General features: G+C 33.5%; 1 protein-coding gene across 30 annotated transcripts in view; it reads left to right on the top strand.

Annotated features, from left to right (window-relative positions):
• LOC143245143 (epidermal growth factor receptor kinase substrate 8-like) overlaps positions 1 to 19,653 on the top strand; it is a 96,645-nt gene that overhangs the window by 66,629 nt on the left and 10,363 nt on the right. For 16 of the 30 annotated variants that reach the window (XM_076491118.1, XM_076491108.1, XM_076491099.1 and 13 more), the window contains 5 exons: positions 735 to 843; positions 3,706 to 3,774; positions 11,268 to 11,318; positions 14,649 to 14,702; positions 17,360 to 17,422. In XM_076491118.1, coding sequence (XP_076347233.1) covers positions 735 to 843; positions 3,706 to 3,774; positions 11,268 to 11,318; positions 14,649 to 14,702; positions 17,360 to 17,422 — 346 coding nt within the window. The remainder of the gene's footprint in view (positions 1 to 734; positions 844 to 3,705; positions 3,775 to 11,267; positions 11,319 to 14,648; positions 14,703 to 17,359; positions 17,423 to 19,653) is intronic. The other 14 variants (XM_076491096.1, XM_076491090.1, XM_076491105.1 and 11 more) reach the window with 8 other exon arrangements.

The following is a 19,653-nucleotide window of genomic DNA, read 5'->3' as shown; positions in this document are numbered from 1 at the left end:
AAGTGTTTAATATATAATGGGTGATTTACTATTTACTTGTATGGAAAATTCTGTTTTTCAGTTTGTATAATACATTTTACTTAAAAAAAACAAAATAAAACACACACACTCTCTCTCTCTTGTAACTTTGTTATAGGTACAGCCCTGTTTTTGTTGTCAAATTAAACCATTAGTATTCTTGTGTTTTATTTTGTTATAAAAGACTGACAGTCAACCTGCTTTGAGTGGTGATTTAATAGATTTGTTTGCTTCTGTCAGCTGCAGTATTTTAATTGTCCACAGTAAGGTGCTCTTGCAATGCAAGCATACTGTATGTGTGGTTAAACAATGTACATTTTCTATTTTTATGTAAAATATAACAAACATGATCACTGTTCAGTATACCATTGTTTTAAGCTACATGGGAACGTTTTATTTCATTTGTGTAGATTACTACTAGAATCCAAATGTTTTCAGTCAAGTATAAAATAGTAGTTATTGAGACTTCATTAGTAAATTATACAAATTAGTGCTGTTGAAGGTTAGAACAATCATTCTGTAACTTGTTCTGAACTTTCAATAGTCAGAATCTACCATTCTTAACAATTCTATCCAGGAGAATTGTGTAGTTGAGTGTGCTATAAAATATTTATTGGTTCTGAAGCTGCGAATTTATATAATATTGAGTATTTGATTGTATTTCAGGTGTTAGTTGTGATGATAATCATGTTTTTTGTTGTTGCTTTTTTTGTCAGGGAAGCCTTCTTGGAGGAAGAGATAGGCTGGAGGAAGGGTCTCATCGGGGTTCTCAAGGGTCAGTTGGTGCTTCTGCACCACCTGAATGGATACAACGAGAACGAAGAGGTAACAAGGGTGAATTTCGGTACTTCTGAGCTGGTGTGACGTTTTTGTGGTGTATGCTGTGTTGTTGTGGTACTTGTCTGAACTTTTGTGGCCTTATATATTAATCTTTTGTTTCTGCCAGAGTATATGAGCTGCTTATAAGTGTATTTTTTAGAAGAATGCCATTTCATCAAGTTCACTGGCAGCTTTGTATTGATAAAACACAAGTTTAAAATTGATGATGGCTATCATACTGAAAAGGAATAATAAAACATGCTCAACCATGAATGTGGAACACATTTCTCCAACCTCACAAGTTGTGTGCCTTTTTGTTATTCACATTATTTAATTTTATGATATGATCACAATTAAAAATGTGAATCTAGCCCAGTTTTTATGGTAACAATAATAAAACTCTTTTATGTTTTGGGTTTAAGGATTGCACTTAATCTAATCAGGGGAATTCTGAGAATAGACTTGGAGCTTTTATTAATTTCAGTAGTTTAAGACTGATTGTTTTGTACTGTTATATGGCAGACTTTAATGTTCACTTTATTTTTATTATGTGGTATTTTCTGTGCATATCTCAAACTTTTAAATGTATTTTTATATGACCTTTTCAAAAGTGAAGTAAAACAGTCGAGAATAATGACAGTAGTAGTTTGTGATTTAACTGTAGAGGCATAATGTGAAACACAGTCTTAGTAAATAATTGGAATTTAAAGTTTAATGTTTACAACAGCACTAAAGTACTTTTTAATTTTGTGAATTTTTTTCTAATTTTTTTATTAAAATAAATAAAACTGAACAAATACCATTCCATTTTGGTTTTTAGACTTTGAATTATTCTTTTATTGATATTGATTTGGTTTTAATTGTTAATGAGTGTGCTTGTAAAAATTCTTCAATTGTGATAAGTTTTTGTTTTCTAAAGTGAGTAATTTTCATTTTTAATTCAGTTGTAAAGTTAAGGTTGGTCAGAATGCTTTTTAAGCATTAAAGATTTGCACAACTAGAAGTTTCAATGTGATATTTGATCGGTGACCATAAAGCGAGTCTTACTACCAATTTGTACCAATTATTGTTTCTAATTGCCCATACCTTCATTTTATATTAGTGTTGTCCTTTTTTAAAAATAAAATTTATCAGTATGCAATGTACTTGTTGTCAAGTTTATATTCAAGTAAACTTACTGCATTCCAAGGTAACTAGACATAATTCAAAGTAATATTTTTGAACTTCAGTTGTATTGTTTATCAGCAAATTTCATTTAAAGTCTCCAAATATGAACATATCTTCAGTAATATTTAATGTACAAAAGGTATAACTCCTCTCTTACTTTTCTTGTTTTCCAGATGTAAATTTCATTTAAGTTTTGTAATATGTAGTGGAGTTTTGTATCAAAATACAATAATAGCAAAGATTTACCTCTTAAAGACTGTGTTTTTGATTAAATGTTTTAGTTAGATGTAATTTTTTTCGCTAAATTTAATGGTTTTAAAGTCATTTCACCGGTAAAAGTGTCAATTTAGAACTAAGATAATCCATCTGGCATTATGTTTTAGTTGGAATAGTTCTATTTATTGGGAGAAAAACTTAATTTCATGTGTTAGCCCATTTAGTTATGAGTAAAAGCTGAAATTAATAACGTTTAGTGTTAAATGATTCAAGTGTAAGATATTTTCAACACCAAATGATTCCATTGATTAGATGGTTATTATTAATAATGGTAGGGATGTTTTGTCAGAAAAAAAATGGGTAGTGTAAAGTTATATTAATCCTGGATACAGTTTTACTTGCAGGTTAAACAAAAATGTTAGGCTTTCAGATTTTTGTTTAGTAGAACTTGTCCAGTTTTATACATGTTTTATATAATTGTTATACACTGTTTGACAAAATGTATTGTCAGAAGTTCTATGTTATTGTTCTCTATGTATTTGTGAAAAAGATGACACTTCTGTCTTTTAGGTGTAGTGTTCTTTGTTTTCTTTTGTATAATCATCATTGTGACCAAATGAGTAAAACAAATCGTATCTTTAAACAAGAGTTAATTGTGAGTGGAGAAGTTCTCTACTTTGGTTTCATTTTAATTCTATTACTTGATATATGTATTCATTTTTTGTTTGGAAAATACAGCCAGTGTTCTCTATTACTTTAAGGATTCTTATTCATTTATCCCGTACTTGTGAAACACTTGTTTACATTCCTTAATATGAATGAAACATTAAATCATCTTATTTTATTCTGCATTACTCTACATTTCTTTATGTTATAGCATTTTCCTATTCCAATTCTGTCATCAAAGTCTAAATGTATTGCAACCCTAAACATTTCTAAGCTTACTTATTTTGGCATTTATTAATATTTAAGATTCTGTCACTTAACATGCAGTGTTGTATTTCATTCTTTCTTTAACCTTATATATATGTTTTAATAATCTAAAGTTATAAAATATATTTGGGATGATGCTGACATTTGTGTTTATTCTGTACAAAGTTGTTCTCTCCTTACCAGTAAGTGTTTAATACCCATACCAGCTGTTCTGAGATACATACTTATTTCGAGTGGGTTTCTCCTCATCAAGAAATGACTTCTCTTGGTAAATGACCCTTGATCACTCAGTACTACACTTGATAGGCTTATTGTACTAAAAATGAATTGGGACTGGATTCTCATGGTGGGTTCAGCTTTTTCTATTTGATGAAAAGCAAACTCTTGTTGAAAATTACTAACAATATTTAGAATTGGTAGGTCCTGCTATTCCATATATTAATGGATGTTACTAACCTGTTGTCTTTTGACATTTTACAGCAGTACTAACATTTCTGTTTGTTTTTCTTATTAAGTCTCTTTACTAACACATCTGTTTCTCCTTATAACCAGACAGCAGTATTAATTCTCATTCAACATATTCATCTTCCTATCTGTCAGAAGAACTATCTCCAGTTAAAGGTAAGAGTTACTGTATCCAGGTGTGTGTAAATAGAATTCGTGAGATCGCGTATTGTTAATTTTTGTATCTTGGCAGCATTTTCTGTCGTTGTCATAGTTAGTAACCTTTGTGAATGTTTAAATACTAATTTCCTTCTAATTTTTATTTATTTTTATTTTTCTTTTTTTTAACAATAATAATAATAAATGTCATTTGCTTACTTTTATTTTTATATTTCTATGCTAATTACCAGTTAGAATTCACTAAAACACATGTAAAATAAATTAATTAGTATCTAATTAATAATTAGAATTAGGCAGTTGAACAGGTTTCTAACCATGACAATGATTGATATCTTTACCATGAGTTGTTTCTTTAGGTAATTGGATAGGCTACTAACCATGACAATGATTGATATCTTTACCATGAGTTGTTTCTTCAGGTGATTGGATAGGGTAGTAACCATGACAATGATTGATATCTTTACCACTAGTTGTTTCTTTAGGTGATTAGATAGGCTACTAACCATGACAATGATTGATATCTTTACCATGAGTTGTTTCTTCAGGTGATTGGATAGGGTAGTAACCATGACAATGATTGATATATCTACCACTAATTGTTTCTTTAGGTGATTGGATAGGCTACTAACCATGACAATGATTAATATCTTTACCACTAGTTGTTTCTTCAGGTGATTAGATAGGCTATTAACCATGACAGTGATTGATATCTCTACCACTAGTTGTTTCTTTAGGTGATTGGATAGGCTACTAACCATGACAATGATTAATATCTTTACCACTAGTTGTTTCTTTAGGTGATTGGATAGGCTACTAACCATGACAATGATTGATATCTTTACCACTAGTTGTTTCTTTAGGTGATTGGATAGGCTACTAACCATGACAATGATTGATATCTTTACCATGAGTTGTTTCTTCAGGTAATTGGATAGGCTACTAATCATTACGATAATTGATATCTTTACCATGAATTGTTTCTTTAGGTAATTGGACAGGCTACTAACCATGACAATGATTGATATCTCTACCATGAGTTGTTTCTTCAGGTGATTAGATAGGCTACTAACCATGACAGTGATTGATATCTCTACCACTAGTTGTTTCTTTAGGTGATTGGATAGGCTACTAACCATGACAGTGATTGATATCTTTACCACTAGTTGTTTCTTTAGGTGATTGGATAGGCTACTAACCATGACAATGATTGATATCTCTACCATAAGTTTTCTCTATATTGATTTCTGCTGCATCTAAACTGGCATTTTTATTCCCAAATGTTGTAAAATGGGATTTAACTATTTTTGACTTTTTCAGAAGTCATTGTTTTTAATTCATGTATTACAGGGTTAGTTTGTAGGTTCTATGAATTACTGGAAGACAATCAAGAATTGTGGAATTTCATGATTTTTAGATCAGTCTGGGTATTTATATGAAGATGTAATCAAAAGAATGCAGTGTTAATTATAAAACTTTTGAGCATGTATAATGTGTGTATTTACTATAAAATTGACAGTTCTGAAAATATAATTTTACCCATTTCAAGTTTTAACTAGTTTTATCTTATAGTTGTATCATTTTACTCGTAGTTTTATTTGTTTCCACTCTATAGTTGTGTTATATCGGCTATTTTCCCTGCTTTTTTTAATTTCAACTATAGTTGTGTTATACAAACTTTTATCCCTACTTCTTCTGATTTCCACTCTGCAGCTGTGTTATATAGGGTCTTATCCCTACTTTTTCTGATTTCCACTGTAAAATTGTCATATAGACACTTGTGGACTCTATATATATTTCAGCTAATTAATGTCACAAAATACTTGTGCAATCTATACATTTTCAGTAGTTGACCATCATTTTTTACATTGACTAATGACTATAATATTTGTTCCTTTGTTGTGACCCTGTGACATAATGTGAAGAAGTGTCATTAGACAATTTATATGACAGAAGACGATATAAAAATTAAAATGCAACTCTTCGATTTTTGAATTCATTGGAATTGTATATAATATATTGCACTGCTCAGTTATAGACCTTATATTTGCACTTAATAGATGTGTATTTTATTCCTACACCACAAGAAAACAAATTTACAAATAAACAGCCACCTCCCAATGAATCACACATACTCTGTTGCATCAGGAAATAGTGTGAAAGTTTAATGTTAAGAATGGTTTTGGATAAATTTCTAATGTCAGGATTAGGTTTGGACACAATTATATCAAAATTTGGATTTGGCCGAACTTCTAATGTCAACGTTTGGGTTTGGATTAACATCAAATGTCAAAATTGAATATTTGTTAAGATTAAGTTTTGGACACATTGTTAATCCAAATACTGGAATTTGGACAGACATCTGATGTCAAGATTGAGGTTTCAACAAACATCTCAAGACTGGAGTTTTGACAAACATAATTTCAAGGCTAGGGTTTGGACAAGAATCTCATTAAGGATGAAGTTTCAACAAATTTTTAATGTCAAGGTTGTCGTTCTCATAAATGCCACGATTTGAGGTTTGGACAAATTTTAATGTCAAGATGGGAATTTGTACACAAATTTGTCCAAGACATTGGCTTGGACAATCTTCTAATTTCAAGATAGAGGTATGAAGAAACTCCTCATTAAAGTATCTTGAAAGGCTTCAAACCTGTGTTGAAATTAAAAATTATGTAATCGTATACAACGGTGCAATGAAAGCTGATAAAATAATGGAAAACCAATAGTCATAAAACTGCTGCAAAAACAAGTTAATTGTATTTTTTCATCCCATTCCTTTTAACTTGTTTTTTTGTTGTTCAAGGCAGGGTTATGGAAAAGTAGCATTTCATCTCTTGTCTCTCTTACTACAAGCCACTGCCCAATAATAGCATTTCATCTCTTGTCTCTTACTACAAGCCACTGCCCAATAATAGCATTTCATCTCTTGTCTCTCTTACTACAAGCCACTGCCCAATAATAGCATTTCATCTCTTGTCTCTTACTACCCCAATAATAGCATTTCATCTCTTGTCTCTTACTATAAGCCACTGCCCAATAATAGCATTTCATCTCTTGTCTCTCTTACTACAAGCCACTGCCCAATAATAGCATTTCATCTCTTGTCTCTTACTACAGTACTGCCCAATAATAGCATTTCTCTCTACTACAAGCCACTGCCCAATAATACTTCATTCTGTTCTCTCTTACTACAAGTTAACGCCTTGCATTTCATCTCTTTACTACAAGCCACTGGGTATTTATATGAAGATGTAATCAAAAGAATGCAGTGCTAATTATAAAACTTTTGAGCATGTATAATGTGTGTGTATTTGCTATAAAATTGACAGTTCTGAAAATATAATTTTACCCATTTCAAGTTTTAACTAGTTTTATCTTATAGTTGTATTATTTTATTCGTAGTTTTATTTGTTTCCACTCTATAGTTGTGTTATATCGGCTATTTTCCCTGCTTTTATTAATTTCAACTATAGTTGTGTTATACAAGCTTTTATCCCTACTTCTGATTTCCACTCTGCAGCTGTGTTATATAGGGTCTTATCCCTACTTTTTCTGATTTCCACTGTAAAATTGTTATATAGACACTTGTGGACTCTCTATATATTTCAGCTAATTAATGTCACAAAATACTTGTGCAATCTATACATTTTCAGTAGTTGACCATCATTTTTTACATTGACTAATGACTATAATATTTGTTCCTTTGTTGTGACCCTGTGACATAATGTGAAAAAGTGTCATTAGACAATTTATATGACAGAAGACGATATAAAAATTAAAATGCAACTCTTCGATTTTTGAATTCAGTGGAATTATATATAATAAATATTGCACTGCTCAGTTATAGACCTTATATTTGCACTTAATAGATGTGTATTTTATTCCTACACCACAAGAAAACAAATTTACAAATAAACAGCCACCTACCAATGAATCACACATACTCTGTTGCATCAGGAAATAGTGTGAAAGTTTAATGTTAAGAATGGTTTTGGATAAATTTCTGATGTCAGGATTAGGTTTGGACACAGTTATATCAAAATTTGGATTTGGCCGAACTTCTAATGTCAACGTTTGGGTTTGGATTAACATCAAATGTCAAAATTGGATATTTGTTAAGATTAAGTTTTGGACACATTGTTAATCCAAATACTGGAATTTGGACAGACATCTGATGTCAAGATTGAGGTCTCAACAAACATCTCAAGACTGGAGTTTTGACAAACATAATTTCAAGGCTAGGGTTTGGACAAGAATCTCATTAAGGATGAAGTTTCAACAAATTTTTAATGTCAAGGTTGTGGTTCTCATAAATGCCACGATTTGAGGTTTGGACAAGAATCTCATTAAGGATGAAGTTTCAACAAATTTTTAATGTCAAGGTTGTGGTTCTCATAAATGCCACGATTTGAGGTTTGGACAAATTTTAATGTCAAGATGGGAATTTGTACACAAATTTGTCCAAGACATTGGCTTGGACAATCTTCTAATTTCAAGATAGAGGTATGAAGAAACTCCTCATTAAAGTATCTTGAAAGGCTTCAAACCTGTGGTGAAATTAAAAATAATGTAATCATATACAACGGTGCAATGAAAGCTGATAAAATAATGGAAAACCAATAGTCATAAAACTGCTGCAAAAACAAGTTAATTGTATTTTTTCATTGCATTCCTTTTAACTTGTTTGTTGTTGTTCGAAGGCAAAGGTGTGGAACAAAGTAGCATTTCATCTCTTGTCTCTCTTACTACAAGCCACTGCCCAATAATAGCATTTCATCTCTTGTCTCTCTTACTACAAGCCACTGCCCAATAATAGCATTTCATCTCTTGCCTCTCTTACTACAAGCCACTGCCCAATAATAGCATTTCATCTCTTGCCTCTCTTACTACAAGCCACTGCCCAATAATAGCATTTCATCTCTTGTCTCTCTTACTACAAGCCACTGCCCAATAATAGCATTTCATCTCTTGTCTCTCTTACTACAAGCCACTGCCCAATAATAGCATTTCATCTCTTGTCTCTCTTACTACAAGCCACTGCCCAATAATAGCATTTCATCTCTTGCCTCTCTCACTACAAGCCACTGCGCAATAAATGTATTTTTTTAAATTCAGAAGTATTTCAGTTGGAATATGAGAGAAAAATGATTTTATGAAACGCCAAAATGCTGTTTGCTACACACCTTGTTTCAATCTGCAATCAACAAAATAAAATGAAATAAATAAAAACGATAAAGAACATCTACAGATAACTTTTATAACATATCCACGATCCTAAACCGCATAGCGTTTTCCCGACAAATGTTCTCGATGCGCGAGCCCTCGAGTTCTTTAACGCTTTTTATATTGTTAAGAATAATTATTAATTACTTGGTATTAGCAGTTTTGAATCTGATTAGTGTAAACTTCTGCAAACTGTAGATAGTTCAAAACTGTTTGTGCCAGATTTGTTAATCAAGCGACCACCGTTTAGAACATTACATGGACAGGTATGTGATGGGCTTTCAGTGGGAATAAAGTCTGATGTTCTACCAACCTTTGAGCATTACAGTAACTTGTCTATTAATAATTGCGTTTTCCACGATTCAATCTGTTATTGAAAGCAGGATTTAATTTTTTTTTTAAATTTACATTTTCTCACTGTTGTAACAAAGCAAATGTTAGTGAATAACTTGGGACTTTTAAATAAAGGAGTAGAACTGATTCAGAAAATCTTGCCATAAGCATGTAGGAATTCTATGTATTTGATATAGTGGAAATAGTTGGTTCATGTGAAATGATTTCCGGATGTGAAGTCAAATTTACGCAAACGCCGCTATCACCACGATTTTTTAAGACTTTGCAGAGGATCATATTGCACACACTTAATATCATGATGATAATATAATGCAAGTTCAATCACATCCGAGCTAGTTATTGTAACAAAAAGTAAGTGAAACACAAACAGGTTGTGTTTGCATTAAAGATGAGAGTTTTGTATAATCCTGTAATATTTATTGCATGTTTAAAAAGGCCAGGTAGGTTAAGGCGTGAGGGTCACAGGTTTGAATCTCCGCCGCACCAAACATGCTCGCCCTTTCAGCCGTGGGGGCATTATAATGTGACGGTCAATTCCACTATTCGTTGGTAAAAGACTAGCCCAACAGTTGGCGGTGAGTAGTGATGACTAGCTGCATTTCCCTCTAGTCTTATACTGCTAAATTAGGAACGGCTAGCGCATATAGCTCTCGTGTAGCTTTGCGCGAAATTCAAAACAAACCAAACGTTTAAAAAACAATGTTAAATTTTAAATACAATAGTTATAAGACGGTTATTTTGTTCAATCTTTAAACGACGGCCATCATCAATTGATGTTGCTACCTACAACATTCCCGCGGTTTCGAATAATATCGTTATCGAGATATTGGGCTCTTACATTTCGAAACCAGAAGTTTCAGTTGATTATCGTATATGGTTCTCATCCAGTGTAATGAATTAAAACAAAATGTGAGGTTGGAAGGTCTTGTTCTAGGTCTCCTCTGGAGAAAGCTTCAAAACATTTTCAATACAAAAGAATCCAAAATCAATAGGGAACCCTCGATAGCTGTGGTAGGAAATTAAGCTCAAATCGGTCAATAGATGGGGCCACGAGCAAAAGGTTTTTACTTGAAAGCAATACAAACTCTAAGTCACTCTACGAGACGCGGCTAAATATGTTCATGTTGAAAAGAAATCGCACCAAACTGGGTTTTCATTAACACACAAAATACAGATCTTCAGGAGTTACGTGTGACGAGAGTTTTGTACAATTTACTGAGAACAGTAGATGAATTAGATGCTCCCAAAATGAAATAATTTTGTGAAATACAATGTTTTAAGTAAGGTGTAAATAAACCAGCTTAAGGTATGTGTGACGTGTGGTTATGTACTTCGATATAAATGATTAACAGATTAGAGGAAACCAGAAGATTTTATGCTTTAAAGCAACATGAAACACAACTTTTAAACCAGCGATTGAATCTTCGGATGCGGTTGAACCCACAGTGAAGAAATACAGTCTTAGTATCTTTACGTAAAACCAACGAAGAAGTTCTAATCGCAAAATATTTTGATGAAGTTCGAACAAAATTCTTTTAATGTAAGGAATTATACATTTTTATCGTATGGCTCCAAGCTACCGTGCTACATAGATGTAAATTCATGAGTGCATATTACGAAGCAAAGAAAAACAGCGAGAAACACATTTTATTAACTTTTACTCACGCAGAAAAAGTTTCAAAAATTCTTTCACTGATGAAGTGAACTGGTTGTTACGGGCAAATGGACGTTTCATTTTGGACGAATTTCGCAGGACCTGCTAATCTCACTAGCCGTATGAAAGCACGTGTATGTATGTATGTACATAGCTATGTTTGTTGAAATTATCAAGATAAAATCTTTCCAGACATTTTTTTCAAAAATATAATATTTCCGTAATGCTTCTTACAAAACTTCCTTTTTTTTACCCTCAGTCGATGCTTGTAATTCCTCTCTTCTAACGAAACAAGAGTCTAATCTTACAGGTAAGCTAATGGCTCGTTTATTATCTTAATTTACGATAGTATAAATTACTTTCGTATTGGGTAAAAAAAAAATGTTTTGATTAGGCGGTTATGCATTTTGTTTGATCTTAACTAAAAATGGATGAGACGAAGCTTGTTTAGAAGAATCGCCAACAAGAGGGCGTTTGCTGTTTATTTTAAACCAAATCCGTATTGGATCATATGCTATATTCGCCGCAAAGAATCAAACCCTGAATTTTTGGGTTGAAAGTCCGTAACCTTACCGCTGTCTCACTGGTGGAACCCTACAAGAGTTCTTATATTGATTTTTTCTGTGATTTGTACGTGAAAATTGATCTCCTGTTGGGACAGCGATAAGCCTAAGGACTTACAACGCTAAAATCAGTGTTTCGATTCCCCTCGGTGGATACAGGAGATAGCCCGATGTGGCTTTGCTATAAGGAAAAACACGTACACACGCGCGTAAGAATTGTAGTTTTGTTTGTTTTGAATGTCGCGTAAACCTACTCGAGGGCTATATTTCCTAGCCGTCCGTAATTTTAAAGTGATAAATCAGAGGGGAAGCTTTATCAGAGAAGTTAGTTTTGCCTTATGGGTGGGGGTTCAATAGGTTGATTTGTATATTGTTTACAAAGTAGGGCTAAATATATTGGTTGATTTATCGTCTAGGATAACTCATCAATACAGTTTTAAAACGACAAGGTAGCACCTTATGCAGAGAAATTATTTCTTTTTCAATTCAACATCACTCACTGAAACCTCTTGGATTACTCTTTTACGAACGAAAGGTGGTATAAACCTTTACATAAAAACGCCTACTTAGCTGAAAGGGCGAGAACCGTCGAGGACATGATTCGAACCTGCGACCCTCACACTCGGGCTGTAAATCGAGTGCTGTGATTTCCATATCATGCTAGGACCTGTCTGTTTGAAAAATCTGGAATTTATGTTTAATAATCATAGAAAACAGTGGAATATTCTTTTAGTTTTTATTACCTTTTGTCATTAGCTGTTGATAACTAAACTTCTGCCTGGATTGTTTTTACAGCCAAAATAACCTTAAATATATCGATTTTTCTTATAATTGGAAACATGGTCACTGATACCATAACCACAATAGTGTTTAAAAATGACACACAGGAAAGTAACCTGCTACCAAATGCTTATTTAATTAAACAGTCGTGAGGACGTTATAAAGTACAGTCACCACTTTTCATTGGTAATAGAGCAGCCCAAGAGCTTGTAATGAGTGGCATTGACTAATTGCTTCCCTCTAGTATATCGCTTCAAAATTAGGGAGAACTGGTGCAGATAAACCTTTTTTAAACAACAAAATGTCTTATTACTCTTTATGATATGCTATTCTAATCTTAAGCAATAGCTTATACAACAAATGGACTAAGCGTACATGTCAGAGATGATTGGGTGTTTTGTTTCCACAGTCCGGCACAGTGACCATTAGGTCATATTTAGCCCAAAAGAAAAATAAACTTTTTTTTTTTTTTATTTCTGACTGGTTGATTGGTCATAAAGAACTACTGCCGTATTTCAGACCAGTGTGTAGCATCCTTGACATATTTCAATAGGTTAAGACATTAGATCCTTCACCTGTGGATATCGGATATAGATGATGAGTGGTAGTGGAACGTAGGACGTTGTGGGTTCTCATGGTTAAGTGATTACGGCGCTCCAATCGTAATCTGAGGGTCGTGGGTTAGAATCACCGTCACACCAAATATGCTTGCCTTTTGAGTCGTATAGGCGTTATAATATGATACTCAATCTGCTATTTGTTGGTAAAAGAGTAGTCCAAGAGTTGGCGGCGGATAGTGATGACTAACTGACTTCCATCTTGTCTTTCACTGCTAAATTAGAAACGGCTACCACAGATAGTCTTCATGAAGCTGTTTTTTTCTTTCTTTCCATTTTTATATATGTACAGTCTTAACAGTCAGTAGTAAACATTTTAAAGTGCTGTTCCAAATTAATCTTTACTGATTAATGTGCTTTTCGCCCGAATGTTCTACTAGGGTTTGTTCAATTCCTTCGGTTCCTATTACGAACTACTATTGTGGTTCATATGTGCGTGTGTCTCAACGAACGTGTGTTCAAACACTGAGATTGACCTCACACGTCTTTGAACGCAGGCGTGCTGTAGCCTTACGTGAAAAGAAATTTGAACTTTAATAATCACCTTGAATTATGGAAAATTAAACTTTCTGTGTCAATCAATTGAAGAAAGTTTCTGTCAAAGTGTGGCTGTAACAAGTACATAAGTATGACTTGTAAAGTTTCTCCTGCTGTTATCTAAAGTGTGGCTTTAACAAGTACATAAGTATGACTTGTAAAGTTTCTCCTGCTGTTATCTAAAGTGTGGCTGTAACAAGTACATAAGTATGACTTGTAAAGTTTCTCCTGCTGTTATCTAAAGTGTGGCTGTAACAAGTACATAAGTATGACTTGTAAAGTTTCTCCTGCTGTTATCTAAAGTGTGGCTGTAACAAGTACATAAGTATGACTTGTAAAGTTTCTCCTGCTGTTATCTAAAGTGTGGCTGTAACAAGTACATAAGTATGACTTGTAAAGTTTCTCCTGCTGTTATCTAAAGTGTGGTTGTAACAAGTACATAAGTATGACTTGTAGGGTGTTTTCCGCTGTTATTTAAAGTGTGGCTGTAACACGTACATTAATATGATATATGTAGTTTGTCCTGCTTTCAGTGTATTGTATTTCAAACTTTTTATGGGGAATGCTTGGGTTGCTTTTAGTCTAATTTTAGGAAAACACTGGTGCAAAGAACAGTGTAACTAAAAATATTAAACATAAAAATTCGAGTTCCTATTAGTTAGTGTTGACTTAATTAATTTTCCCAAATCACTATTTTTTGTGCCTTGTTTGCCTCATTTACAACTGATCTTGAGTCGAGTTCCAAGGTTTAACAATTAATGGATCAGCTCTAACGCTGGGGAGGTGTGATCTATTGATTCAATGACAGTGAGAAATTTCTTGGTTCATGTGCAGAATGTAGATTTTGAAAAACATTCAGTCCTCATGTGCTGCCCAGTGGAATAGATCTTTTCATCTGATTCACACATACATTAAGGCTTACGTTATGTTGTCTGCTTTAATTTATATATGTGCGGTTTTTGGAGACAGAAGTCAGAAAACATTGAAACACAATTTAACGACCTTCCGAGTCATCTAAGCATTGTTATTAGATACGTATTTGATGTATTTTCATTAGATCACAGTAGGATATATCTTACTATTGAACAGTGACACCTGTAATTGTCATATCTTAATCAAGTTTCTTTTTTATTTTGTGACTAGAAAAATACAGAGATAGTCCTTATTACGTAATAAAAGCGCCATTAAAAGGAAAAGGTACGTTAATACAGAAGTTACTTTTTGTATTTCACATTAGAAATTGTTGTTAATTTGTTTTAGAGCAAAGCCACCGCGGGGATACGAATCCCAAATTTTAAAAAGTGGCGAACGACATTAAAAACAAACACCAGGTTTATCTTTCACGAGATAAATTACTTTAATCTTTTGTAACATTTTTACATTCATAATCAAAATTTAACTGAATTTAAAAATTTTTTATTTTGAATTTTGCCCATGTTTACTTGTTTTTTAATTTTCATTTTGTTGTTATTTTCCGGAAATTGTATTAAATTTAGAGCATTAAAAACTATCTTAAAACGCAAGTAATGAAACACAGTTTCGTTACTTATTATAAGGTTATGAAACGTAAGTACTATATTTTACTTAAGTTTTAAAAACATCAAAGAAGTTTCTAATGTAAAAAGTTTTACCTTAGCAGAGTTCATTTTCATTCAGATAATACAATGTGATTGTAAGTAAATCATAATAAGTTGCTATAATTTCAAACATGTTGGTGAAATACGTAAAAATTGGACAGAATAAATAAACGGAAACAAACCTATTTTACGGCTGATACATGATTTTCATCGACATTAGAATCGTGCCTCAAACATGACACATTACGTTGTACGTATAGTCATTTCGGACATGACACAATATGTTTCATGCAATCACCTCGGACCTCGCACAAAATGTTTTCCTTTTACGCGTAAATACCTTATATGCGGAACACTATAATTATCTTTTATTTTCTGAAAACATATTGCAGTTACTTCAGTGTTTCTGATTTGTACGATGTGTGATTAATTATAAGAAGCAAAACTATCCAAAAACTGTGTTCTGATTTATACACTGCTGGCCAAAATCTTAAGGCCAATGAACATAAAGAAAAAATATGCATTTTGCGTTGTAAGACTCAACCACTTATTTGAGTAAAGCTTCGAAAGATAAAAATAAGAAAATTGAAAAAAACACAACAAAAAAACGTTTTTAGCATTTAATAGGGAAAATGTGAACACTATGAAATTAGCCTAAATACTAGCTGATTAAAAGTTTAAGACCATACTAAAACGAAGCATTCGTTAATCTGTAAACACGTAACGAAATTTAGTCATTTGTGTAAATTGTGTTCAAGCATTAGCGTTGTCAACATCTCCCACTGACATCTCTTATCTCACATTGGATAGAAACATGGCAAAGGCTAAAAAGGTGACAGAGTTTGAACGTGGCAGAATTGTTGAGCTGCAAAAGCAAGGTCTTTCTCAACGTGCCATCGATGGTGAGAATGGGCGTAGTAAAACTGCTGTTGCAAATTTCCAAAAAGACCCTGAGGGATACGGAACGAGAATTTCAAGTGGTCGGCCCAAGAAAATGTCGCCGGCGTTGTGCAGAAGGATTCGACGGGTTGTTCGGCAAGACACCAGCCGATCGTCGAACCAGATTAAAGCCCTTACGGACGCAGAATGCAGCTCAAGAATAATAAGACAGCATCTACGAGAAAAAGGCTTTAAAAACCGTAAACGTCTTCAAAGGCCACGCTTCCTTCCACACTACGAAACAGCTCGGTTAAACTTTGTTGAGAAGCACCAAACATGGGACGTAGAAAAGTAGATGAGGGGTTTGTTCTCTGATGAGAAAAAAATTAACCTGGATGGTTCAGATGGCTTCCAACGTTACTGACACGATAAGAATATCCCACCGGAGACATTTTCTACACGACACAGTGGAGGAGGTTTCATCATGATCTGGGGTGCTTTCTCCTTCCATGAAACAATGGAGTTTCAGGTTATACAGGGGCCTCAAAGAGCAGCTGGGTACACTGGCATGTTGGAGAGAGCATAATTATTGACTGAAGGCCTTCGCTTGTGTGGAAATGACTGGATCTTTCAGCAGGATAACGCTGCAATCCACAATGCTTACAGGACAAAGGACTTTTTTATGGCAAATAACGTGATTCTTTTGGACCATCCAGCGCATTCGCCCGAACTGAACCCCATTGAAATTGTTTGGGGGTGGATGGCAAGGGAAGTCTATAGAAATGGACGTCAATTCCAAACAGTGGATCGTGAAGCCATCTTAACCACTTGGAATAACATTCCAACCAGCCTTCTGCAAACACTTATATCAACCATGCCAAAGTGAATGTTTGCAGTTATTCGCAATGACGGCCGTGAAACTCACTACTGAGACTTCTTGTTGGGCATTTCCTACCTTATTTTGGACTTCTTTTTGGTATGATCGTAAACTTTTGACCAACTAGTATTTAGGCTAATTTCATAGTGTTTGCATTTTCCGTATTAAATGCTAAAAGGTTTTTTATTTTTATTTTCTCTTTTCTTATTTTCATCTTTCGAAGCTCTACTCAAATAAATGGTTGAGTCTAACAACGCAAAATGCATATTTTTTCTTTATGTTCATTGGCCTTAAGATTTAGGCCAACAGTGTATATTTGCATATATATTAACTTTCAAATTGTGTAATTTTTCATGGTATTGGAATTTACGACAAATATTTGAACATGTTTTCGTAATCAGAGATTAGTTTTGTTATTTTTGTGAAGTTTTTTTTAAACGAGAATTATAATACCGACGATAATTTTCTTCTCCTTTCTACATAGACGTGTTCGAGTTACTTAAGATATTTATTTGTTTTAGCAGAAAGTGATGACGACAAGCCTCCATCTTCTTTATTGTTGAGAACAGAAGAAAAGGTTAAAGGTGAGATATAGTAATAATAAATGCCTTTCACAAATTAAAGTCTAGATACTTAGCTAACTAATGCAAGAAAGTTCATTTTTAAGCCTTTTCACTTCGGACAAGACGCCAGGTGTTGCGTGAAAACGCTTCATATAAAGTTAATATTAATTGAAATGGAATTGCAGCCAGAGTACTGAAAGAAAACCTAAACTTTGTCACCTAAGGAATTTCCTGTCTTGATAAATGCTGATTATGCTTACAGGTTCTAGTTCAAATTTCAATAAAAATAAGTATCTGGAAATAACGATAAAGACACTTTTTTTTTTGTTTTAAATACAGGTGCTGTTATTAACCGATTGGATAATTGCTGTTATAATGCAGCCTAGAACATAATATACATATGCGAATTAATTACAACTATAAATAAATATGCATACAAAACATATTGCAAGGCTGAATAGGTTTTTTTATTAGTAAAATAAAACGTAAAACCGACAGGATAACTAAGTAAAAAAGTGTTTTTAGTTCCATCTTTTAAATCGAATTAAGTTCGTTTGTGTCAAGCACAAAGCTACACAATGCCATCTTTATCTATCGAACCAGATATTTAGTATTAAGCTATCGCTGAGTCATCGGGAGAGGGGGCGTATAATTGAATAGAAAAGATGTTTTTAAATTAGAACAGCAAAATACCTGTTAGTTTCGCGATAGTCGCAGAAGGCTAATAGTAACATAAGTTCTATATAAACAGGACAGGTGTGCAAGCAAGATAATGACCAGTCAGAAGAGGTGGTTAATGTGGCTGTTACATAAATATGTACGTCTTTTATAATTGTATTAATAACTGAAGTTATAAAGTATATTTTGTGTATTAGGCTTAGACGATTTTATTCGTTTCGCTCTATAGCCATCATTAAGTTTAAATTATTTTTACCCAGGTGTTTCAGTAGTGAACTGAGGGCTTAAAACATTACAATTCAGGGCTCGATAACACACTGTTCAGCATAGCGTCAAATCGTCTCAATGTATCATTTCTTTTTACGTAATGACAGCGTTACATTAGTTTCTTACTTGATGTAGATTAGTGGTCGAATGGCACACTTATCGCCCTCCGCTAGTACAGCGGTAAGTCTACGGATTTACAACGCTAAAATCAGGAATTCGATTCCCCTCGGTGGGCTCAGCAGATAGCCCGATGTGGCTTTGCTATAAGAAAAACAAACACAAACAAAACAAACACACTTATCGCATTGACAAACTATAAAACTACAGATTAAATGTTTGTCGTGTATTCTTAAAAGTTTTCTTTAATGTTTTCTTCTGATCATCCAACACTGTAAAGGTTTATGTGTTTTTCTTGTTATCAGCCACTACTGTTGTCGTGTAATATATTAATAAAACAAATGTTTCATAACTTTTGATTTGTGCCGCTTTCACACTATGTTGGTTAAAAAATGTCGTTAAGATCTTTGTACTATAGCTGCCCCATGGTAGACGTCATTTACTCTCTGTCTATAACCTTTTGTCTTCTCTTGAGAAAGACTGTTGTAAAGTCACCTATGGTATGTGAAGTTAGATATCTTTTCAACTGGCGGTCAAGTGAACTCTGGAAGTAATGGCATCTTTCGTATTTCATTGGGGAGTGACTTGTCACGTGTATGAGCGTTAATTGTTCTGAGTAAGTCTAACGTTAATGATTTCAATCGTTAATGTGAACCAGACCTAAGAATATTATGCCTGGAACACAAGAAAAGAATTTTGTTGAAATCACCCCGTAAGCGCTAATCTCCAGTAAAGGCATCCATCCTTTGTGACAAGTATATATTTTCACTGTTTGTTTTGAATAAAGATTATTGTTTGTCTATTTTTTTTTCCACATTTTCCTCTTTTTCTTGTTAGCAAACATTGGAACTAAAACACAATCAAAGAAGGCACAGTACGGAAACATATACATTTTCCCACATGGTATATGAAATTATTTAGATAAAGGCAAACAAATTAATATTAAACTTTTATATTACCTGCTTTTTTTTTTTTTATCGCGCATTGCCGGTAGGGGGCACATATTGTAATTTTATGTTTTTACCTGTTACAGCACTAGGTGTAGAGAAGAGTGGTTGTAATTAGTGGGACTGACTATCACACGACTGAAATGGATGAACTTGTTTGGTGGAGTGGGACTCGAATTTGAGATTGACAGCTTGTGATTTAAGCACCCTAACAACCTGGCCATGCCAGTCCGAGTAAGTCGC

The sequence above is a fragment of the Tachypleus tridentatus genome, chromosome 2, assembly GCF_004210375.1.
Source record: "Tachypleus tridentatus isolate NWPU-2018 chromosome 2, ASM421037v1, whole genome shotgun sequence".
NCBI lineage: Eukaryota > Metazoa > Arthropoda > Merostomata > Xiphosura > Limulidae > Tachypleus > Tachypleus tridentatus.
Note: the sequence above shows the minus strand (reverse complement) of the source record. Positions and strands in the feature narration are given on the sequence as shown.